This window comes from Copadichromis virginalis, linkage group LG3 (assembly GCF_057382275.1).
Source record: "Copadichromis virginalis isolate Kocher_CV1m ecotype Utaka linkage group LG3, C_Virginalis_male_GT1.1, whole genome shotgun sequence".
In the NCBI taxonomy this organism is placed as follows: Eukaryota; Metazoa; Chordata; class Actinopteri; order Cichliformes; family Cichlidae; genus Copadichromis; species Copadichromis virginalis.
Window position 1 is genome coordinate 13,546,537 of NC_140620.1, and position 26,068 is coordinate 13,572,604.

Below are 26,068 nucleotides of genomic sequence, written 5' to 3' on the forward strand. Positions count from 1 at the left end.
TTCACTCCCGGACCCTGGAACCCCTTTTTCCCAGACACCGTTGTGTGTGTGTGTGTGTGTGTGTGTGTGTGTGTGTCACCGTGGAGAACACTGTAAATAAATTCACTTTTGATTTGAAGAAACTTGTGGTCTGCGCCTGAGTCCGCTCCACTAATCGTGACAGAAGTAAAACTCAGTGTCATGCAGTGACTTTTACACAACCAGATCAGATGAACCAGCTCACACTAAAACATTTTGCTGCACTCTTTACACTTATTTCTTTTCTTTCTGCTTTCTGAGATAAAAGCTCTTTATTAGTAACTTTTACAACTTCTGGCAGGTTAATGTCTGAACTTTGGAGTGAAACACACCCTTAGTTACAGGAAATAACACCACTGTCTGTAACTAAGTGAATCCACCTTAACACCACCTGTGTGTGTGTGACTGCATTACACTCCCACTGCTGGGAACCTGAACAAGAACCAGAACAAAGTCTAAAATAGAAGCTGACAAACAGCTGCACCACCGAGTGACACTTTATTTTATAAACTTCACAACAGGTTTCATGTTGTGACCTGTGGAGGTGAAAAGACACAAAACCTGTTTTACAGCTTTTGAGCTGCAGGCAGGATTGAAACACACCTTAGTTAAAAATCAAACAGCAACATTTGTCTCCTCCCCTCACGTCACTCAAATGTGACAAACCAGGAAACAGGAAGTTCTTCGTCCTCAGTAAAGAGAGACGCACAGACGATCAGACTGAACTCCAACCAAACTAGCAGCTTCCTCTGAGTGAGTCCAGCTACAGGAGAGAAAAGTGGAAAACTCCAACACTGCTGCTTCAAGCTGCTGACGCTCCACACACTGAATGTGAGTTTGAGCAAAAACACGACTCAAAGGAAGTTTCAGTGAAGGTGGTAGAGGAGGGAGGGGAGCCAGGACTGACTGTACTTCCTGTCTGCTGTTTTCAGCTTCACTCACAGACTCAATGGCTTCCAGATCAGAGGAGGATCTCTGCTGTCCGGTCTGTCAGGAGGTCTTCAGAGATCCTGTTATTCTGTCATGTAGCCACAGCTTCTGTAAAGACTGTCTGAAGAGATGGTGGAGAGAGAGACCAACACACGAGTGTCCAGTTTGTAACAGAAGATCTTCAAAGGATGAACCACCTTTATGTCTGGCTTTAAAGAACCTGTGTGAGTCGTTCTTACAGGAGAGAGATCAGAGAGCTTCAGAGGTTCTCTGCAGTCTGCACTCTGAGAAACTCAAACTCTTCTGTCTGGACCATCAGCAGCCAGTGTGTGTCATCTGCAGAGACTCAGAAAAACACACCAATCACAGATTCAGACCCATCGATGAAGCTGCACAACAACACAAGAAGGAACTTCAGGAAACTCTGGAGCCCTTAAAGAAGAAGTTAAAGGTTTGTGAAGAAGTTCAAGTGAAGTTTGATCAAACAGCAGAACACATTAAGGTCCAGGCCCGACACACAGAGAGGCAGATTAAGGAGCAGTTTAAGAAGCTTCACCAGTTTCTAGCAGAGGAAGAGGAGGCCAGGCTGGCTGCACTGAGGGAGGAAGAGGAGCAGAAGAGTGGGATGATGAAGGAGAAGATGGAGGCTCTGAGCAGAGAGATAGCAGCTCTTTCAGACACAGTCAGAGCCACAGAGGAGGAGCTGAGAGCTGAAGACGTCTCATTCCTGCACAACTACAAGGCTGCAGTGGAAAGAGTCCAGCGCTGCCCCCTGCTGGATGATCCACAGCTGCCCTCAGGAGCTCTGATAGACCAGGCCAAACACCTGGGCAACCTGACCTTCAACATCTGGAACAACATGAAGGACATGGTCTCCTACACTCCTCTCATTCTGGACCCAAACACTGCTCAACCAGACCTCATCCTGTCTGAAGATCTGACCAGTGTGAGAGAAGGAGAGAAGCAGCTTCCTGATAATCCAGAGAGGGTTGTTTTTTACTATTCTGTCCTGGGCTCTGAGGGCTTTAACTCAGGGACTCACAGCTGGGATGTTGAAGTTGGAGACAGTACAGTGTGGGCACTGGGTGTGTTGGCAGAGTCTGTGCAGAGGAAGGGAGACATACGGTCTGGATTATGGATAATATTTTTCCATAAAGGTAAATACTCAGCATGGTCACCATCAGCTCCATCCACTGCTCTCTCAGTCCAGAAGAAGCTCCAGAGGATCAGAGTGAATCTGGAATGGAACAGAGGAAAGCTGTCGTTCTCTGATCCTGATACTAACACACACATACACACCTTCACACACACTTTCACTCACAGGATGTTTCCATACATTCAAACTGTTGATAAACTGAAGGTGTGTCCGTTGAAGGTGTCAGTGTCAGTGCAGCAGATGAGTTGAGGATGATGATGTTTCTAATGTTGTTTCCTGTCAGTGAGTTGAAGCTGTTAAACTGCAGCTGTCCTCCTGCTGCCTCGTTGTTCCAAAGCTCTTTGTTTCTCTTTTAGTTTCACTGTTTCTTTCTGTTTCTGCTGTCCACCTTTTCACATGGAAAATCATTTCACTGTTTCTCACTGAATGACTCCCCAAACTAGATTTGAAATTCTATCAAGTTTCTAATCATTACAAGTGATTCATGTTTCTATTTGATGTGTAAATGGAGATGATTTAGTTTGCTGGGATATGGACTGACATGTGTTGAATGGGAGGAGCAGTTTGTTGTTGTCTTCTTGTCTGTTTATGACAACAATAAATATGTTGTTGAAACAATGATTCATGTTTAACTCCATATATGAAATGTTTCTGATCTTTGAATTCTGTTTGATTAAAGACTTTCTTCATGACACAAATGAGATTTCAGTGTATTAATAGAACTAAATAAGCTCAGAGTTGAAAGGCTGGAGTATTATGTACGTGCTTCACTGTCAGGATCTTCAGGGGGATTCAAAGGGAAACATCAAACTGCTGTAATGAGATAAACTAGTTGGGCTGAACACACTTATCTGTAGTTTGTCTCCATCCAGGATCATCAGAATATAATGAACATGTGTGAAGAGCCACAAAATGCTGCTGCCCTCTCAGCATGATGAGCTCCAGCCTTTGTTAGCAGGACAACAGGAAACATGAGACAACTTTCAGAGACAGTAACCAACTGTGGCCACAAGATGGCAGCAGCTGATCTGAGATCCTTTATTGGACAGAAGGACTCTGCTCTGTGACGTCATCAGAGAGACGGCCTTCACTCTGATAGATCTGACGTCATGTCTGCACTGCGATGATGAAAGCTGATAAACACATTGTTATTGATCCATGAAATCACCTCTGTCCTCTCAAGTGTAGCTGTTTACAGAGCTGAAGAAGTCCTTCATCATCAAAACAGACAAACATGTATTTCCTGTATTAAGTGACGTCATCCTCACTCTGACCTCTTACATACATTCTGCTCAGTTTTCCTGCTGTAAGAAATAAACTGTGTGAAAATAGAAATGCAGGGAAACATCCATTAATCACAGCTGAGCCGTTTGTTTCTGACTCACATTCAATGAGGCTTCAGGTGTAAATACCTCAGAAGTGTTTGTGAGTTCAGTAGAAGCAGACCCAGTCGACCATCATGGCCTCCACAGCACTACACAATGCAACAGAAAGGCCTTCATCATCTGCTGAACCACCTCTGAACCACGACGCTCTCCCTGCATCTAAAAGCTGTTAGTCAGGATGAGATGCTGCTGTGATCGCTCACAATTTACCTGTGAGACCTTTGTAAATATTGTCTTTGTTTCTGGAGGAAACACCTTTAGTCTGTTTGTATTTGGAGTGCAGATCTGGGCGTCCATCACTTTAACCTGCACACGTTTAGTTATTGAGTGTAGTTGATGTTTGGCAGCATTTTATAAGTGACAGTTCATGAACGGTGAAGGAACAGAGGACGCCTGACCATCCTACCTGTGTCAGTAAGAAGACTTTCATCACAACTTCACAACTTAACACAACTGAAACCTGAATCCAGCGTTGCATAGTTTACTAACAGTGTGTGCTGACACTGAAGTTAGCAGTTTGTTTCCTAAGAGCTGCTGGGACAAACCACAGTGAGCGGCTACAGAGTTTAGTTAAGGTGGTTCTAACATGTGACCTGTTGAATTATTTACAGGGATTTATTTTTCATTTAAAGCATCATTTGTGAAGTTTTTATGAAGTTTACTTCTTTTTTGTTCTTTGTGTAACGTTTAGATTTTCTTCTCTGGTGTTTTAACTCTTCAGGTTTCCTGTAACAGAGATGTAAACCACCGTTTTCTGATGCTGCTGCACTGGGACATAAACACGGCCACTTTATTAGGCACACCTTGCTGGCTGCAGGTTATAACCCCTGCTGGAAACATCCCCACAGATTTGGATCCTTATTGCCATGACAGCACCACACAGCTGCTCCAGATGCTGCAGGATGCTGGTCAGGGCTCTAACAGTGAAACTTTACTGAAAGTAAGAAACCTGAGAGGAAATAAACTTTGACTTTAGTAAGCTGAGCTCTGAAGCTGTGATGGAGCTCAGTCGGTGTGAAGGCGGCTGCTGTGTAACAAACGTTTGTCTGAGGTGCTGCGACTGATCGTGGTCATGTTTATTTAAAGAAGTCGGTGATGAAGCAGGCTGTGCAGTCCGAGCTCTTCATCAGTTAACAGTCCTCCAGAGCTGCTGCAGGGAGCTGACTGTCCTCCAGGTGGCGCTAAGTGAACAAAGTCCAAAGAAATAAACTTGGACTGTTTTTTGAAGCCTAAATAAAATGTGAATAAACTTTATAGATACATTTGAAACCAGCTACTCTGTGACTTTACACACTCACACAGTAACAGAGCTGATTCCTGATTGGAGCAGCACAGAGTTAGTCTTCTTTTCTGGCTGTGGATTGGTTCGTCAGGATTTCCTCCTTTACAGGTTTAAAAACAATCTCTGTTTCTACATTTTTTGACCTCCTTCTTGTGTCTAAAGGTGAAGCAGCACCAGCCTCCTCTGATCCTCATGTTGTAGCTCTGTGTTCAGCAGGGGGCAGAACACCTCCAAACTGTGCCAGCAGCTCTCACTGTGAGCTCAGACGTTTGTGGACACTCAGTTTGTTTGAACATAGTAAATAATCAGAGCTTCTCACACTGTTTATGGGGACACCACCTGCCCGAGGGTGTACTGTGTCAGAGAGGTGGTGTATGGTGCTGGGTGTAGTCTCTCTGCTGGTTCACAGTTTTTACTGAGGAGCTGTGTTCATGTCAGGAAGGTTTCGTCTGATCACTGTGGTGCAGTTTGGTTTACTCTGTTTCTGAGTGTTTGTAGGATCAGTCTCTGCAGGTCACCTGATACCTGGCAGTGAAGTGTTTATGAATCAGCTCCGTCAGATTTAATCCAACAGAATAACATGTAAAACACTCCAGGGCTTTTACTCTGAAACTTTCTCCAGAGCTGTCTGGAGTTTTCTTACATTAAAATATTCTGGGATTACCAGACTGTCCACATCATGTGTCCTACAAAACTTTCATCCACAAATATACCCTGACATTAAACCCAAATAGATCTGAGAGCGAGTCATTAGTATCAGTACTGTGTGTGTGTGTGTGTGTGTGTGTGTGTGTGTGTGTGTGTGTGAGAGAGAGAGAGATATTCAGGTAACTTACTGGGTTACTGCACATGCTCACACCTTTTCAGCACAACAGGTGCAGTTTGGTGTTTTACTGCCTCCTGCTGGAACAATGATGGCAGCTCTCAAGACTTTATTGGTTATTGTCATTTCGTGTTACACAGCCTGAAACGAAATACTGTTCCTCAGCAGCCTCTACAGTGCAATAACCAATATATTTTAAAAAGAATAAATACAGTTTAAAGGGAATAAGTTTAAAAAAGAGCAGCAAAAAAGGCATAAATAGCTTAAAATCTAAGTTCTAAAAAAACCTCCAGTTTTTATTAATATTTTATTATTTATCAAATTATTATAAACTAAAAATATTTTTTACGTGATAAACGACTTCAGTGCTTCGTCCATGACCTCCTGAAGGTAAAGGGCCCAAAGAGCCAATCAGCAGCTCTGAAACAGGAAATATGACTCATGGAGAAGTTCACAACAGTTTCAGCTGCCAGTTGTACTCATCACCATGGAGACTGTCTCCATGGTGGAGGCAGAGTGACAGTGTTGTAGATGCTGCATTTTGAAGCCTCAGTGTTTATGTTGTGCCCTTAAACAGGGGAAATAGTGAGGAGAGGTGAAAGAGCGGCACAGACACGCAGCTCTCACTCTCACTCGTCTGTATTGAGTGAAGGAGGAAGCGCGCGAACCCACCTACTGGAGCCCTGAGGCATTAACAATGGATCGACGCACAATCAACCCAGGCAAAACTTTCACTACTTATCTCCCTCTATATTCCCACTGCATATTCTATTCGAAAACAGTCAAAGCAACCAATAAAAACATTAATAAGGGCATGACATGAAATGTAAGGAACAGAGATGTACAACTTCAAAACTAATCAAATTTATGATCCACCACATTTATATTTTTGTTCACAGCCATGTACACATCAAACTCTCATCTTTCTGTCCAAAAACAAAACAAAAAGATTCCCTGTAAATTTGACCTTTTCCTTCAACTGTCCATTATAGCGTGGTCTTCCTACTTATCTTGACACAATACTCAGTCGCGTTGCCTGCTGCAAACTTAAAAGAAGTCTGACGAATGAAGTGACTGTGAGTGTGTCTGACGTCACGGTGTGTGTGAAAAGGTATCCAGCTGGGGCAGACATGATTCTGCAGGTCACCTGCCCAGTGGACAAAAAGAAATAAAATAGTTGTGTGGATGATATATGAATGATAATACGAAGAGCGTTTTGTGTCTCTCAGCCTGAAACAACTGTAATGCCACTTTCTGTTTTGGAGAAAGGACAGTTAAAAAAAGATGTGTGTTGTTTTAAGCAGTGATGAGAATAATGAAGATGTGATGAGAGAGCAACACAAAAGTATAAGTACAGGGATGATGCTCTTTACAGGAAGGATCAGAGCAGACTCTACCTGCTGAGGCGGCTGAGGTCATTTGGAGTCCAGGGAGCGCTTTTAAAGACCTTCTATGACTCTGTGGTGGCATCTGTCATTTTTTACAGTGTGGTATGTTGGAGCAGCAGTTTATCTCCCGCCCCATGCATGTAGATGTTGCTGAACTGCAGAGCTGCTTCAGTGACAGACTGCTGCATCCTCGATGCATGAAGGAGCGTTTCCACAGGTCCTTCCTCCCTGCAGCTGTCAGACTGTACAATCTGAACTGCTCCCAACAAACACAGATGTTTACATCAGCGCTGTATCGTGCACTGTTTTATCAACCGATTCACACTACAACCAGGGTTGCCTCTTATCTGTATTTAATTTTATTTAATTTAACAACAGTATGGTACTCAGTTTTTGGTAACCATTGTCCTTCATGTAAATATGTAAGAATTGTGTATGTTTCTGTTCTGTGTCATGTGTACTGTTTGTTTGTATATGTGTTTTCTTGCTGCTGTTACACCCAAGTTTCCCCTTGTGGGACAATTAAATTGATATAACAACACTCGTGGTAAAGTTGTGGACTGGAAGAATACCTGACCAAGATTATCTTGCAATGTTTTGCAGCCGCCAGTCAAGCCGGTAGATAAATGTCTGTGATTGTCGCAGGTGGCTGTGTGGCTGGCAGGAGCTCTTTCCTATCAGTTTGTCCCCACCTTCACCTATGGTCACGAGCTTTGGGTAATAACCAAAAGAATCCGATTCTGGATATGAACTGCAACTCTCTTTACATTGGCCTTTCCTCCACCCTTCTCGTTAGATTGCAGACTGTCCAGAATGCGGCGGCACGCCTTTTGACAGGTAGCAGGAAGTTTTCTTCCATCACTCCTGTTCTTGCTGGCTTGCACTGGCTTCCAATTAAATACCGTATTCAATTTAAAATATTACTTTTCACCTACAAAACCATTAATAACTTTGCGCCGAGCTACCTCAATGAGCTTCTCAGGTTACACACTCCTGTCAGAGCACTTAGCTCTGCTACCCAAATTCTTCTGGAGCAACCTCGTTCTCGGCTGAAGTCTCGCAGTGACCGCGCGTTTGCTGTAGCTGCCCCGGTCTTATGGAACAACCTTCCTGTCGCTATCCGGGCGTCTGACTCTATGCCACTGTTTAAATCACGGCTTAAGACTTATTTCTTTAATCTTGCCTTTCCACCCAGTTAACACTTGTGTGCGCTGGTACATTTTTTATGCTTGTGAACTACTTTTATATCTTATGATGGTTTTTATAATTGATACGTGCCAGGTCCTTTCTCTTTTCCCTCCCATCTCCCTTTTCCTATTTTATTTTTGTCAAGCACCTTGGTATACCCTTGTTTTTTTAGTGTGCTTTATAAATAAAGTTTATTTATTTATTTATTATTTGTTGCTGTTTAAGTTTGTCAATTTCAGACCTCTGTCTCTGAAGTTCAACGTTCTGCATTTCCAGGTCTTTCAGTTTTGCGACATGGTCTGACAGAAAAGAACATAAATAAGTCAATATGAATTTTATTTATCTGCATCATTTGAATCTTTTCATTTTTAGTAGGTTAGATTATTGAATAAATAATGAATAAATAATAAAAATAAAAAGATTAATGAGAAACGTTAGTGATAGATTCATGAAGTGACATTGATATCTCTGTAACAGGGGCTCATATGAAGGTTTCCTCATGCTGTCATTTTTCTCACTACCTGACATCATACTCTACCTTTATTCTCTTGTTTTAAGGTCCTGATTTCCACTTTCTGTTCAGCCACTGAGGCAGTCAGCTCTCTGAGCACAGCATGGATTTCCTGTGGACAGGGTTGTTGGTTTGAAATCTGCTGGTCAAGAATTTCATTATCTGCCTCTGTCTGATTTGTGGAAACAGAGCAGACCAGAAGCAACAGCAAGAACTTCAGCGTGATCTCCATTCTGTCAGTGAAAACTCAACAGTATCTGTGTGTCATCTGCAAACCTGACTGACTTTTATATTACACAGTACAGAGGGGAGGTCACTGTAGCATTAGATTCAACCTTATTCTAGTGAATCAGTGACTAATGTAATCTTTATGACTTCAGATGCAGTACAAGGAGAAGAACAAGTGAGTATCAATGATTGTCAACTGATAGTAAAACATGAGCATGTGTGTTTCCACCAACTGACCAGAGCTTAGAGGACAAATATCAAAATGTGTGCTCAGATACAGATGTTTAAGCAGCTGTGAAAGAACATATCTGGAAGTTTTTGGCACTGAGGAAGTAATTGCCTTTGATTATGGAATTCCTCTAATAACTCAGAGCAAAAATACTCTAAGCGACAAAATGCATAAAGTAATCTTTACAACTTTTACAAGGTACAAGACTACAAAGAGATAAACAAGTGAATGTCAATGATTATCAGCCGTTCATAAAATTAATCAGCACGTGTTGTTTTAGAAAATCCAATGTGAATGTAGGAACCATGAAGGTCACTGACATGGTATAACTTGAAGATGAACTTCTACTCTTCATGTGTAACATGACACTTGGTTGACCATCCTTCCCACTCCAGTTCAATAAACCACAGCTGTCCTTTTTTGTTTCTTTCTTCTCTGACCACTTAGGTGAGAAAGCTAGTGTTCAATGCTTTTCAGAGAATGAATTAATCTCTGACCCTTCCACTCCAAGCACTCCTCCAGATGCAGTGAACAGTCTTATAAGCAATACAAGAGCATGCTGAAGAGTCTTGGTTGCTAAATACAGCAAAAGTATTCGGCCCCCTTGAATTTTTCCACATTTTGTCACATTACAGCCACAAACATGAATCAATTTTATTGGAATTCCACGTGAAAGACCAACACAAAGTGGTGCACACGTGAGAAGTGGAACGGAAATCATACATGATTCCAAACATTTTTTACAAATAACTGCAAAGTGGGGTGTGCGTAATTATTCAGCCCCCTTTGGTCTGAGTGCAGTCAGTTGCCCATAGACGTTGCCTGATGAGTGCTAATGACTAAATAGAGTACACCTGTGTGTAATCTAATGTCAGTACAAATACAGCTGCTCTGTGACGGCCTGTGTTCACACCGAACGCGATAGAGGTGGCCAGAGCGTCAGGTTTATGGTATTTTTTTATTTTTTCACTCTTCCCAGTCTGGTGCAGGTCTACAATACTTTTCCTGGTGTCCTTCGAAAGCTCTTTGGTCTTGGCCATGGCGGAGTTTGGAGTCTGACTGTTTGAGGCTGTGGACAGGTGTCTTTTATACAGATGATGAGTTCAAACAGGTGCCATTCATACAGGTAACGAGTGGGGGACAGAAAAGCTTCTTACAGAAGACGTTACAGGTCTGTGAGAGCCAGAGATTTTCCATGTTTGAGGTGACCAAATAGTTATTTTCCACCCTAATTTACGAATAAATTCTTTACAAATCCTACCATGTGGATTCATGGATTTATTTTTCACATTCTGTCTCTCACAGTTGAAGTGTACCTCTGGTGCAAATTACTGACCTCTGTCATCATTTTAAGTGGGGGAACTTGCACAATCAGTGGCTGACTAAATACTTTTTTTCCCCACTGTATGTGCACATCTTTACTTTTAATAAGATGTTTCAACATGCAGACGTGAATCTAACACAGTAACAGCTGCCTTTGTTTCAGATCCAGCTCATTCCAGTTCACTGACAAAGATTTGGTGCTGCGATAACGACTCTGAGCCGATGAAGCTCTGATGACTCTGATAACATCTCCCTCCCAGTAATAACCTCCCAGCAGCAACTATGACAGACACGTCTCCTGACAGTGACACTCTTACAGATACACATTCAAGACTCAAGAGCTTTATTGTCAGTACAGCAGTATACACAGTATACAGCTTACCACATGGTGCATTTAAGTATGCAAAAGATATCTCTCTCCAAGAGATATAAAACTCAAAATTACAAATACATAACATACTAAACTTTGTGATGCGGCTGCTGCTGCTCCACATGTTAGTAAATCTGACCCTAAATCTTCCTGCTTCTCTTAGAGCACACAGGTAACGGCTGCCCTGAGCATGAAGGTGTGTCTGCAACATGATGAAGCTCGTCTAGAGCAATGATTACAATCTGCTCCGGGGCAGCTGGAGAGTCCTGTTTGCTGTTTGCCTCCTTTAGAAAATAGAATAAGAGCCAGAAACTTCTTCTCAACACAAAATAGTCTTTGAATGTGTTTTATCTTATTTTCTAGGGTCCATTAGAGTGACCGTGGATACAAAGTGATGTTAGTGGAGAATTAAAGGTTTTAGTAAAACGTGTGAAGGTTGACAGTTTGATTACAGCTGCTCAAACTGATTTCCTGTTCTTTGTATGTTTGTCACACTTATTAAATGTTTCAGATCAGGATGATGTAGCTTTGGATTTGTTCCCTTAATAACAAACATCTTCATTTACAAACTTCAGTTTGTGTTTTCTTTGTTTAATATTTTAATGTGTTTGATCTGAAACATTTAAGTGTGACAAACATACGAAAACCAGGAAACCAGGAAGGAAACAAACTCTGTTTCACTCTGTTTGTTTCCATCTTATGTTCTTATATGTTGTTTGACTGCAGGTTTCCTCAATCTTATAAACAGAACATTTGCATAATGACTGAAAGCAGCCCACTGAAGGAAGAATGGGCTGGGAGGTCAGAGATCAGTGGGCTTTGGTCAGTGGTTGTTGATCATGACCTGACAGATCTGTATCCTGTGTGTGCACCCACTGTGGGCCTTTTCTGTGCTTAGTGTCAGCCTGAGCTCCATGCAGGCCTCAAAGGCCAAGCAATTCAAAAGCTTCACCAAAACAAGACACCACTCAAATAGCTGGACCCAGGCTCGCCGCCCTTATGGAGGAAAACATAGAAGATGATCTCTGTGAGTTATTTTTACTGTCATATTATAAAATGTGATGTTCTAGCATCATGTTCTTCTTCTTAAGCCTTTGAAAAGCTTCCTCTGTGTCCATTAAACTGATGACTTTAGTGCTGCTGTCTGCTTGTTACATTTAGTACTGTTTAATTTTCAACCTAGGAAGATCTGTAAGAAGGACTCACAATATAACATAATACTGTAAGATTACTTACAGGTAAAATACTCAGATTGTACTTAGATAAAAGTATGTAATCACAGACTCGCCCAGCCCGACTGCCTTGAAGCTCAGGTGTCTTCACTGCCTCCTCTGATAAGAGCTGGAGACCTGAGTAGGTTCGTCACCCATCAGCAGCAGATCACCTCTCGATCGGGCACGTTTTCATCTGGGAGGCTTTTAGAGCTCACTGCCCTCGGCGTCGCTGCTGGAACAACCAAGTTTTGCTATTGAATCTTTGACCTGCTGATCTCACAGAGGCAGGAGACCCAGAACATCCATGCCAGCTTCAGTTTATGCTCTGTCCTGTCATCCAATCAGATTTGCATGTAATACACTGATATTCAGCCCCAGCCTGGTGTTCTCTCCATCTCTGACCTTTCACACAATTTAAGCTAACAAACTTTCTCTTTAAAACTGTTTGTCAATCACAATTTACTCGATTTATTATTATTCTATCACATATTTATATCAGTCATAATGAACTCAGTATGATCTGAGCTGTAAACCTGTATTGATCATCACAAACCTTTATAGCACTTCAGAGCAGCTCCTTCAGTGGCTGCGGCACCCACGATGTGGGACGGAGAGATTTCCTCCCCTCTGCTGTCAGACTCCACCACAAAGACTTTGCAGCTGATCAAACACACACATGTGCAATAGGACTAAGTGTAACACTCTTTTTCTGACAACGTTGTATTTGTACTCAGTTGTATATAGCATGTGTATTCTATTTTTATCCTATCATTCTATTCTATTCTATTGGGTACAGTTGTGTACAGTTTCTTATTCTATTCCAGGGTTCTCTCATGTTTGCTATGTAACTGCACTGTCCACTTCCTGCTGTAACAAAACAAATTTCCCACATGTGGGACTAATAAAGATGCTCTTATCGTTACTGTATAACCACAGGTTCACTTCACATTTGGTAGAATATAAAAGGACAAAGCTGGACAATTGTCATCACATTTCTCATTAGTTGCTGTTAGCACAGGCACACAAAGAAAGCAGAGCTTTAGCTTTAGCTCCCTACATCACTTTTAAGCCTGGATGTTGAGGCTTTTGCTTCCTCTCAGCTGTGATGACATCTCTGTCTGCTCCATCTCACCCAACATCATCCATCTGACCTGATGCTACCTGACAAACTAAAGATAAAATATTAAATTCATTTTGCATCACTTACATTTAAAATACATTTAAGGTGGATTTCTTAAAAGGGAAGGGACTGACCTGACTGTTGTGTCGAGACAGGTGTGAAGGGAGTTAAATCCAGTCTTATACTACGGACGTGTTTGGTTTTGGTCTGTAATACGTTGAGTTTATTATTGTGGAGCAGGGAAATTATTTTACTGCTATTGTTAAATAATCATCATTATTACCATTGCATTAATAATATAATCTGGAGTTTATATTGCATTCAGGGGTTGAACAGTGTGTGTCTTTCAGAAAGGCTAAAAGTAACAGGACAGGAAACAGGCTTGGAGAGTTTTGCAGAAGTGAAAGTTATTTTGAGCAGCAGGCTAAGACGAGGCTTTAACAATGTAACAGATAGCTTTAAGAAGGCCTTAAGATGTTATGCATCCAGTTATTATGTTGACCTTGTATTTCAGGTGCAGTTATGACTATTTTATACACAATGCATATCTGTGCTTATTAAAGAGTTGGAGCTCGGTCAATTAATTGGGGGTTGGAAGCTTTGTTCGGCGCGATGTCCGGACAATCTATTGTGCAAGTGACTTGGAGCCATAGAAGGAATTGCAGTACATGCTTACAAAACACTTATATCAGGTCATTTTATATTAAGGTTTTAGTAGAGGTTCTTGGTTAAAACATTTATTTAGTAGAAGACATACACATAGTCTCAGTGAGCCTCTGGTCTAGTGAAAGGTCAGAAGTGCAACAGGTGAATTAAGAAAGAGCATGTGGGGTCAACACACACACACACATGAGTTAGATTTATTTAGAGGAGAGATTAGTCGTGTCTCGGCAAGAAAGAGGAACAATTCACTTTAAGACAAGAACGGAAAGTACCAGCCATGAAAATAGAAGATGATCTTCTGGGTTAAAAGTCATTGTGGTGTTGATCTGATCTATGTATAAAATGTATCTGTGATGCATGAAGGGGCGTCAGTAAATCAAATCCTGATGCTATAAAATATCTGTTCATGCTTTGATTAAGTTGAAGACTACTTGCTGTCGGCATACAGAGTTGTCTTCCCACACGTGTGTGTTCATTAAAATCATTGTTTGACCAAGAGCTTCTGGACCAAGGGTGGTTTGTACTCTCCCTCCTCAATTTTGAACCTTAACATTATCTATAAGTTAACATAGCAAATCCTCCATCCAGAGGCTAAAGTGATATCAGAGCTAGACTACTTTAAGTGGAAACAGATGATCGTCTGAGCCTTAAATGAAATAAGGTTAAAAAGAAATGCTGCTATCGACAGTGTGAGGCAGTGAGCTCTGTTATACCATATTTTTTAATTTTCTTTATTATTATTATATTATAGTGTTATTACCTTCCTGTTACTTCATAATAGAATGACAGTTAATGGTAAAAGTCTTGAATAGTTTTGAATTTATTTTTCCATGATCACATTTCATTCAATCACTCGTGGACTTGTGTGAATGTTACATGTGTTATTTTCACCCGTGGATTTACAGACACTGTGTGAACAGTTTTCATTTTATCCAAAGGCAAAGTTTTACTTGATGTCCAACTGATAAAATCACTGACAGACAACAGAAACAGGAGCTCAGAGAGAAATTCAATTCAACTTTATTCATAAAGAGACAAATCACAACGTTTGGTTTTATTTTACAGAAACTTCAAACTAAACCAAATTCAGGACGTGTATTAAACCTGCAGCTGATCCCTGTCTGCTGTTCACTATCTTTGATTTCTGTTACCAGCATCATCTCATGTTCCCCAGGTTCACTGACAACGCTGAAACCACCAGCGGGAGACTAAGAGTGCTGCTTTAAAAAGATTCAGACATTTTATTTTGCTGCAGCTCAACATGAGGCTGGATCCTGATTCTTTGTTGTTTTTGTTTTCTCTACATGAAGAAAACAGCAGCAACAAGAAGCACAGCAGGAACTGACAGGCTGACCTTCAGTCCAACAGATCCTCCTGTGTGACCTGCAGGTGAGAAACAGGTGTGAGGTGTCAGGTAGGTGATGATGAAGAACAGAACAGAATCCATTTGCTCTTCAAACTGCTGTCAGACATTATCTGCTGCACTCTGATCACATCACTCAGACCAGCTGCTTTCTACAAAGTCTCATCAGCAACATCTTTACAAACCAACATCAGATTGTGTGTTTTGTGGTCTAAAGTTTTGTGCCTCTGGTTTCTCATTGGCTCACACTCTTGCAGAGCCGTAACACGCACATGAATGAGAGGTGGTGAGTGTAGTTCCTGTTAACAGGGTATTGCAGACCATCCCGCTAATTGCCGAATTTACTTTTGTCTGTCATATTTATGATGAAAAACAAATGTAATCAAATTAGATATTGATATTTTCATATGGGAATTGATCCTGCAACATGAAACGCTGGGATTGGAAGTTCAGCATCGCTCCGCACATCATACCTGTGAGATGACAGACAGCAGTGTGGAGGAGAGTGCGACACAAAAACACAGAAATATGACTGACAGCTGCAAACGAAGCAGCATCTGCTGCAGGTGAAAGATATTGGGACTAGCAGAGCAGAGTGGCTTCACTGTAAAACAAAATTAGCAGTGAGTGTGAAAAGTTTCTGTGTGTGGAGTTCAACACCGTCCACTCAGAAGCTGCATCACTGGATGGTAGATTTAAAAAGCTTTCAGCATTCAGTGACAACAGAGTTTACAGCTCAGATCATACTGAGTTCATTATGACTGATATAAATATGTGATAGAATAATAATAAATCGAGTAAATTGTGATTGACAAACAGTTTTAAAGAGAAAGTTTGTTAGTTTAAATTGTGTGAAAGGTCAGAGATGGAGAGAACACCAGGCTGGGGCTGAATATCAGTGTATTACATGCAAATCTGATTGGATGACAGGACAGAGCATAAACTGAAGCTGGCATGGATGTTCTGGGTCTCCTGCCTCTGTGAGATCAGCAGGTCAAAGATTCAATAGCAAAACTTGGTTGTTCCAGCAGCGACGCCGAGGGCAGTGAGCTCTAAAAGCCTCCCAGATGAAAACGTGCCCGATCGAGAGGTGATCTGCTGCTGATGGGTGACGAACCTACTCAGGTCTCCAGCTCTTATCAGAGGAGGCAGTGAAGACACCTGAGCTTCAAGGCAGTCAGGCTGGGCCAGTCTGTGATTACATACTTTTATCTAAGTACAATCTGAGTATTTTACCTGTAAGTAATCTTACAGTATTATGTTATATTGTGAGTCCTTCTTACAGATCTTCCTAGGTTGAAAATTAAACAGTACTAAATGTAACAAGTAGACAGCAGCACTAAAGTCATCAGTTTAATGGACACAGAGGAAGCTTTTCAAAGGCTTAAGAAGAAGAACATGATGCTAGAACATCACATTTTATAATATGACAGTAAAAATAACTCACAGAGATCATCTTCTATGTTTTCCTCCATAAGGGCGGCGAGCCTGGGTCCAGCTATTTGAGTGGTGCCTTGTTTTGGTGAAGCTTTTGAATTGCTTGGCCTTTGAGGCCTGCATGGAGCTCAGGCTGACACTAAGCACAGAAAAGGCCCACAGTGGGTGCACACACAGGATACAGATCTGTCAGGTCATGATCAACAACCACTGACCAAAGCCCACTGATCTCTGACCTCCCAGCCCATTCTTCCTTCAGTGGGCTGCTTTCAGTCATTATGCAAATGTTCTGTTTATAAGATTGAGGAAACCTGCAGTCAGCTCAGACTGAAGAAGTCACCTGGATGAGTGACGAAACGTTTCTCCCACAAAACGCTGCGTCCAGATGAACAGAATCAACTTTTGGAGATTTACTTACCTGGATGATTGAGCATGCATCAAGACGTTTGGCAGCTGTAGCAGTCGTGGAAAATTCCCTCTGTGGCAGAAAATCTCACAGATGCAGTCTTGATACCAATAGATGGATAAAAACTGGAGGAAATCCTCAGAGGCCGTGAAAACTCCTAAATGGAAGTAGCTTCTTCTGCTGGGTCTATTCTGTTGGTCTGACACTGGCTTCCCTTCATTGGCTTCCTGTTAAATCCAGAACTGAATTCAAAATCCTGCTCCTCACATACAAGGTCTTAAATAATCAGGCCCCATCTTATGTTAATGACCTTGTAGTACCATATCACCCTATTAGAGCACTTCGCTCTCGCTCTGCAGGCCTACTTGTTGTTCCTAGAGTATTTAAAAGTAGAATGGGAGGCAGAGCCTTCAGTTTTCAGGCCCCTCTTCTGTGGAAACAGCTTCCAGTTTGGATTCAGGAGACAGACACTATCTCTACTTTTAAGATTAGGCTTAAAAGGGAGACAGAAACCCTTTTTCCTTGTTGATAAAGCATATAGTTAGCACTGGATCATCTCATCCAATGATGAAATTAGTTCTTTTTATTTTTGCCTGTCCTGATTGGTTCTTTAGCCTTTACCAAGTGGATCATCCATTTGATTGACCTTTGTTTGTTTGCAGAACCAGGAAAAGGGAGGAGACAAGACAAGATGTGGAAGAGAGCCAGAGATTAATAATAACTAATGATTAAATACAGAGGTGACCACCTCTGTATTTATTTCACTCACCACGTGATCCCATCTGCCTGGACTGTCTCTCTAATCTGTTTAAAGCTTTAAACAGTGAAATCAATAACCAACGTGTCCCAGCTGTGTCCCGATTCATTAAAAACTATCACAAAAAAGGAGGTAGACTTTAGAAACACTGAAATTTCTAAAGTCTCCACTAAATCAGGGTCAGATGTGTGTGAAGGTCCAAGACGTTTGCTGGATGTGAATTATCATGTGCAATGCTCCAGTTTGACCTCACGGGGGCAGTGTTGTTTTACACTCAGACTGCAGGACATGACAACAGTGTTGGAGTGTGAAAGTAAAGCAGCTTTTCTCTCAGTGTATGCAGAGGGATTTCTGATGACATCAAACTGTTTGTGTGTCTGTTGTCACAGCAGCAGCCATCAGTGACAGCAGCACACAAAAGCAACACAACAGCAGGTTCAGATACTCAGAGGAACAATTCATTTCAATGTCTGACCAGTTTGTAGTTTGTGTTTGAGTTCAGTTTAAAAACTTTAAAATACTGATCACAAGTTTCAAACAAACAACATATAAGAACATAAGATGGAAACAAACAGAGTGAAACAGAGTTTGTTTCCTTCCTGGTTTCCTGGTTTTCGTATGTTTGTCACACTTAAATGTTTCAGATCAAACACATTAAAATATTAAACAAAGAAAACACAAACTGAAGTTTGTAAATGAAGATGTTTGTTATTAAGGGAACAAATCCAAAGCTACATCATCCTGATCTGAAACATTTAATAAGTGTGACAAACATACAAAGAACAGGAAATCAGTTTGAGCAGCTGTAATCAAACTGTCAACCTTCACACTTTTTACTAAAACCTTTAACTCTCCACTAACATCACTTTGTATCCACGGTCACTCTAATGGACCCTAGAAAATAAGATAAAACACATTCAAAGACTATTTTGTGTTGAGAAGAAGTTTCTGGCTCTTATTCTATTTTCTAAAGGAGGCAAACAGCAAACAGGACTCTCCAGCTGCCCCGGAGCAGATTGTAATCATTGCTCTAGACGAGCTTCATCGTGTTGCAGACACACCTTCATGCTCAGGGCAGCCGTTACCTGTGTGCTCTAAGAGAAGCAGGAAGATTTAGGGTCAGATTTACTAACATGTGGAGCAGCAGCAGCCGCATCACAAAGTTTAGTATGTTATGTATTTGTAATTTTGAGTTTTACATCTCTTGGAGAGAGATATCTTTTGCATACTTATAAATGCACCATGTGGTAAGCTGTATACTGTGTATACTGCTGTATTGACAATAAAGCTCTTGAGTCTTGAATGTGTATCTGTAAGAGTGTCACTGTCAGGAGACGTGTCTGTCATAGTTGCTGCTGGGAGGTTATTACTGGGAGGGAGATGTTATCAGAGTCATCAGAGCTTCATCGGCTCAGAGTCGTTATCGCAGCACCAAAACTTTGTCAGTGAACTGGAATGAGCTGGATCTGAAACAAAGGCAGCTGTTACTGTGTTAGATTCACGTCTGCATGTTGAAACATCTTATCAAAAGTAAAGATGTGCACATACAGGCACGTGTCACAGTGACGCTGAGGATCCTCAGAGAGAGATTTCACTCATTTTCTTTGTCTTTACAAACCAAACTTTTATTTCCAGAGATATAAAAAAAACAAAGTTAAACACAACAGTGTTAAAAAGGGCACAGCCGAGCAAAACACCACAAACACAAAAACAAGCTGTTTAAAGAAGGTCACAGACTCAAGAGTGCAGAAGTGGAGCAAGGCGGAGCAGTTCGGTGATGTAGGTGGAGGCTTCACACTGTCAGGCCATAAAAAACTGATCCTCTAACAGTGGAGAGATGTTTGGAGTTAAAGCTTTGTCAGGCCAGAGAACAGAGCATCAGTTCGTCACACTGACCTCACTGCTGTAGTGATTAAGGACGTCAGAAATCCAGAATCCACTTCAGGACATGTAGGACATCATGTCACCCATAAAGGCTTCAGCCATGAACTGGGTCTCGTGTGAGCCATATGAGACCCAGTTCTGTCTCATTACAGATACACAAACATGAGTGTGTACATCATGTTTGTGAGTTTGTATGAAAATGTTTTCACAGTGTCAACTTTCCCTAAAATCACAATGTTCCTTAATTTTAGCCAAACTGGTGGATCTGAAAATCCATCTGAACAGACACGAGTCAAACTTGTCCCGAAACACTGTCAGTGTACGAACGTCTGCATCATCTGTACAACAGCAGAAAATATTTCAATCCATTCATTGTCGTGTATTTTGGGTCATTTTAGGAAAAGTCACCAAGTTTCAGCCCAAACTGAGTCTATAACAGTTTGTAAACTCTGTCAAATTTGATACGATGGATTTACAAACCACGGAGAACAAAGTACAAGCTGTCTCCCAGTGGGCTGGGCTTAAGGAGGAAAAGTCACATGAGGCAGGAAAAGTCACATGAGGCAGGAAAAGTCACATGAGGCAGGAAAAGTCACATGAGGCATCATCAGTTTCTTTCTGTCCTTGATCATCTGTTTTTCATCATGCTGGGTAACAGTGACTTCATGCAACATCAGGCTCAGCTTTATTCAGCTTTGAATACTTTGCAGCCCTTTCAATTATTTTTTTACCTTTTTTTCTCAGGTTTAGTTTTCTTGTGCTAAAACCCCTCTCATATTTTCTGCAGATCAGATTAACACAGAGGTCACATTATGAGTGACTTTGTGTTACACAAATAAAACATGGATAATGTCCACATGAAGAATTCTTTAAAATGTCATATGTTACACACTTTGATTAAAAAGAATTAGGCAGCTTTGTGAGTCTGCCTTTACTGTATCTTCTGCAATATATAAAAACACTTTTATACACTGGTACACAGTTTCTTAGGCGCACTGCATTATGGTGAGTGGCCTGGCTTGTTTCAAACTCAAAACACCGATACTTCTTACAGTAGCATAGATGAAATAAACATAAACAGAAGATGTGATTCCCAAGTCTGAATCCACTGTGATTACAGCCCAGTACAGGTGGAGATCCACCACAGCGCCACGAGGTTTCCACACGAACGGGCAAATTAGCTCCCGCTGCTAATCGGTAGCATCATGGCTAATCTACATCACTACCAGTAATATACAGTAACCACACATAATGGGAATTAACAGCCAACTTTCACACATTCCCTGCAACCGTGTGGACTTTAGACCAAGGTCAAACTATTTACTGTTTTTATCTCTTTACCTGCAAATATATGGACATAGTATATTGTTACACACTTGTAAATGTCTCATTGGAGACTGGCACACACATTATTTTGCAACAACTAAAGAAAATAAAATATTTGAACCATCAGAACATTTTAACCAAATACAATATTGTAAATAAAAGATTACAGGGGCAGCGTTTCTTGTTTTTGTCAATAAAGCTTTTCATGTCCTTACAAGTGCTATTTTTTCTCCTGCTTAAAAATTTGGTTAGTGACAGTCCCTGGATAAGCAGAGGAAGATGGATGGACTAAATTTTCTTGGTAACTTATCCACAAGGCACTCAGTCATTCAAGTTAGCCAAATCACATTCAAAATATGCAAAAGTTCATGGCTGACCTAGCTTGTTGATGGCGACTATGCTCCAGCCTCCAGCTTCCACAGGCTCTCAAAGAAGCATTACAGAGATGCACACAGACAGAAAAATCCCCAAAAGCAAGATGACTTAACTTAAAAGTTAGCAATAACTGCTGCTCCTTTTTTTGTTTTTGTTTTTTCTAGGAATTCAAATATTCAAATTCAAGATTTATGGCTCCAGCCCAGCTTTGCTTTGTATTTAAGTGAGTTGTAGTTATGAGGGTGGGGTTTTTTTGCATGATGGCCAAACAAACTTTTTAAACACAATCCTCTTTGGTGGCATCTGGTTGCCAAAGCAATGAAGAGCAGCTTGAATCTGCAACTTGAAACGAACTGCTTAAATGTGACTGCCCACTCTATAGAGCTGAGGTGTCAGATTCTGTGTAATATTATGCCACAATCCTGTCAGGAATCAGGATGATTTTGTTGTGTTTTACGCTTTGGAGGGACAAAACAACGTTAGGTCTGCTGGATTAAAAAATTATTTTGTGAGATCATGCTTATGTGAAACTAGTGGAGACGTTTCTACATAATACACACAAACAGTTTGGACACAGCTTTTCATTTTATGGTTCTTCTTTATTTTGTAGATTGTTACTGAAGGCACCAAAACTCTAAATGAACACATGTGTAATTTTGTAGTAAAGAAAAAAGAATGAAATAACTCAAATATGTTTGTTATGTTTATGTTATATTTTTCAAAATAGTCGACCTTTGCTTTGATTACTGCTCTGCACACTCTTGGCACTCTGTTGATAAACTTTATGAGGTATTCACCTGAAATATTATTGTTATTATTATCTTTAAGTGATATTATGTATGATGTATCCACAAACATGTTTTAGATGGACTCAGCGGTTTAACATTAAGCTGTTATTATGAAAGAAAAAACATTTTGCTCTGACAGCTTTTCTGAGAGATCTAATAAGATCCCAAACACATTGACCTCTTTGTAGAACATTATTAAATAAGCATATTAAATATATCCGCTGCATAGGTTTAAGGAGTCAATCCTTTTATAGAGATTTTATATTTATATTTGAGACATACTTATCAAATTCTACTGCTGACACTAACAACTAATGAAGGATAAAGACAAACTGGACTCCAGTCTAGCTCTGCTTATCATTGCTGAGTCATTTGTTGTTCTTTGTTTTTGTTACTTTTGGAAGGAAAAACTGGAATGTTTATAATTTGCAGGAGTAAATGTATTTGTTTGGTTACTTAATGGAGTAATGAGGACGGCTTATGAAGATCTGGCCTTACATCCATCTAACAGTACAGGAGAGGCTCAACAGGTTCTAAGGTGGCTGTTTACAAAATGTTGTGTCCTGTGTAAAGATTCTTTACAGTTTTACATTGAGAAACATTATTCTGGAAATATTTAGCCTGTATAAAGTATTAAGGCCACTTTTGAATCACAAAATTTAGAAAAAATCTGGGCGATTCATAACAAGCTGGAGGGTTGGCCCTAAGATTATTAACATTTTAAACACTGGGTTGTGAATAGAAGACAGCAAAACAAAAACAAAGAGAAAAAAGCTACGCAGCACACAAACTCTGGAAAGGGGACCTTTATGTCACCGAGCACATTATTATGTATGCATTAATAAATAACAACTTAATAAAGACATTACACTCTTAATTTGTTAAGAAGCATGAAGATCGAGTGATCTTTATCCAGAAGTGGAAATTATGCTTGTGGCTAAACCATTGTACAAAAACTTCAACCATCCAGCATTAAACGTATTTACAATGTGTCAGTAAAGAGTGACTTGCACTTCTAGCCTGTGTGTAATGACCCCACAACACTGGACATTATATTTCTTCATTTCCACTTAATACTGTACAGCTGCTGTTATTGTACATATATATTTATATTTCTTCATACATTCTTATATATTTCTATATTGTGTATTTTGTTTTACAGTCATTTCATTTTTAACTTAAATTTTTATATTTAATTTTATTCCTTCCTAGTTAAATTGACCCTTTTTAATTTTCGTATTTATTTCCTATCTTATTCATAGCCTTTTCTTTCTTCTTTAGGTCACGAGCAGTCGTGTAAGCATTTCACTGCATATCGTACTGTGTATGACTGTGTATGTGACAAATAAAATCTGGATTTGATTTGAATTTGGTGAACCTCTCAGCTTGTGATTGGGAGCACATGCTTCCATCCAGGATGTAAATGCTGCTGAACCCTTTAAGGTTTAAGATTTGACTAATAAAATCTGAATCTGAATTTGAATTTGTTTTACATATTCCTCATGTTCCTTAGTTTAGCTTTCCCAGTCTATGTTTTGTTAGTTCCTTCCTGTTCCTTGCCTTCTTTTTATGTTTTGTTAAGCCTCTAAAATAAAGGCTCTCCATTTGTTATTCATCTGCCCTTGCTGCTGTGCCTGCATTTGGGTCCAGAATCTCCTCACGCTGTGACTATATGTTTTGGCTGTATCAGTAGATCTAATAAATAAACACATTTATTAGGAGCACAAGCCAAAGAATTTCATAATGGGTAAATGTGACTACGCTTTTTATCTGTACATGACAATAAAACTTGAAACTTAAACCTGATATGAAATTTTAAATTAGAAAAAAAACTGAAGTTAACTGAAGTGCAGTTTAATGGACAGTTTAAGGAAAGTTTAAGGAAAAGGTCAAATTTATAGGGAATCTTTTTGTTTTGTTTTTTGACAGAAAGATGAGAGTTTGATGTCTTTGAAGTCTGAGCTCTGGGCTTGAGTCACAATGTGGTTTGGTTAGCTTAGCATGATGGCTGTGAGCAGCGAGCTTGTCTCTGTCCACAGTCAAAGATAAAGAGCAGCTGTACCTGGGCCTCCTTGTTCTGATGGTTGTTTGTCCATAACGGACGTCTTCAGTTCTCACTGCTGAGTAGATCACAGCTGAATCAGTCTCTGTACAATAAACACATTAAAATTACTGCAACAGTGCTGTGATATTATTACACTACAGCGATGGAGACATTTCATTCTGTTCTTTTAACCCTTTAAGACCTACCATAGTACCAAGTCCGCCAGAGCTTATATTATATTTTTCATGCTGTGGAGCCATTTTTGGGAGCATTTCAAGTTGCTATACATCAATACAACCATTATAGCCCAAACTTTAATAATATGTCTGCATTAGGTGCATAGTAATTACATAAATTGCAAAAAAGTGCAATAAACTACAAAAAAAATTGAAAATCGTTTTGAAAAAAAAAATTGAAAAACGACACAGAAAGTCATGAAGTCAAACATAACTTTTAAAAACACCAGTATAGGCTCATGAGGCCACGATGGTAAAAAAAAAACTACATTTCCGCAAAATGACGTCACTTCCGGTTTCGGGCAGGTCATGCGGTCATGTGATAGTTCGCGCTGATGGACGTAGGAAGTGTTACAAACAGCTGATCGGATCGGCAAAGCATGTTTCTGGAATATCATGTTTTTGTTGCTGCAAGTGATTTTTATGCAATTTTTGCAAAGCTATATGTGGAAGGATGTGACCAAGTGGTCGGCGGGGTTATGAACAAAATAAATAAACTTGACAACGCCACCTAGGGGAATTACACCCCCAGGAAATATATTTAAGAAAAATAAATAAAAGGAATAGAAGACCGCACAGATTCAAGGATGCACACTGAGGCAGGTTGGCTTCCAATATTAAAACAGTTTTATTTATAGAAATAAATAAAATATTATAAATAATATTTTATAAATAAAATATTAAAAATCAAGATGTAGCATCATTATTGACAGTGTCCTACAGTAAAAATAAACAATCGTGGAACTTTGACTTACCAGCAGCCGTGGAACCAAAAGAAAATCACACAAAAAGAATCACTGCAGCCCACCCAGTGCTGTACAAAAGAAAGTGTGAAGACAACCCACCACCTGAGGTCCCAGGGCCACTGGCTCGTCCTCCTTCACTGAAATAAAACACAGAAAAATATGTTAAAAGAATAAAAGGACACTGAGCGTCAGGCTCGCTACAAATCATAAAAGACTAACACACACACACACACACACACACACACACACGAAAGGCTTATTCCCCACGGGTCAAACTACCACTCGTGCTGGTAATAATTATTCTCAGGCGTAGGCCGGTCTGGCTCCCCACCGGGTCTGGCTCCCCACCGGCTGAGACCGGCCACCCAGGCGATTTGGAGTCCCAGCACGACACTCGGGCAGAGAATCACTTCAGCCCGATCACAGAAGCGTGGGTACGAGCAACAGTCCAGGGTAAAATAGAACACCAGGCGAACCCAAAAAAAGGTAAGCCTACTTAATAAAAACAAGATAAGAAAAGACAAGACAAGACAGCAGACTCCACCAAGGAGGAGTTCACAACAGCAGCTGAGAAAGCAGTCCACTCTTCCAATTTAGGTTGGACAACTTACCATGGAGAGGTGAGTACAGCAGTGAACCCTGAAACAGATAAATGTAACCTTAAACTCTTATAGCTATGAATGCTAATAAAAGTAGTTCTAACGGCTTACCCCAGGACCGGAGGCACTATACTCTCATTGGTGGAGATAACATGAACACCTCTCCTCAATGGCAGAATTAAACAGACTGCTGCGCTACAACAGGCCGGAAAAGTATATTAACACCAATTCCAGTATTCGGAGGGAATCTGAGGTTAAGCGAGAGCATACCTGTAGCTG

The 26,068-nt window shown here is 40.5% G+C and overlaps 2 protein-coding genes across 3 annotated transcripts in view; both read left to right on the top strand.

The window, feature by feature from the left end:
* The window catches only part of LOC146712906 (butyrophilin-like protein 2), a 96,819-nt gene that overhangs the window by 43,531 nt on the left and 27,220 nt on the right, over positions 1-26,068 (top strand). The window lies entirely within an intron of this gene.
* Positions 956-8,566, top strand: LOC146712910 (nuclear factor 7, ovary-like). Of its 2 annotated transcripts, XM_085445386.1 has the most exons (2): positions 968-2,335; positions 8,546-8,566. In XM_085445386.1, exons 1-2 carry the CDS (start codon positions 968-970, stop codon positions 8,564-8,566), a joined length of 1,389 nt encoding a protein of 462 aa, XP_085301512.1. The 2 variants fall into 2 exon arrangements, with proteins under 2 accessions (XP_085301521.1, XP_085301512.1); XM_085445395.1 differs by lacking the exon at positions 8,546-8,566 and having other exon boundaries at positions 956-2,733.

Coding starts and splice junctions, on each gene's coding strand:
- LOC146712910 (XM_085445386.1), top strand. CDS start 968: ATGGCTTCCAGATCAGAGGAGGATCTCTGCTGTCCGGTCTGTCAGGAG. Junction 2,336..8,545: donor CGTTGAAGGTGTCAGTGTCA/GTGCAGCAGATG, acceptor CATTTTTAGTAG/GTTAGATTATTGAATAAATA.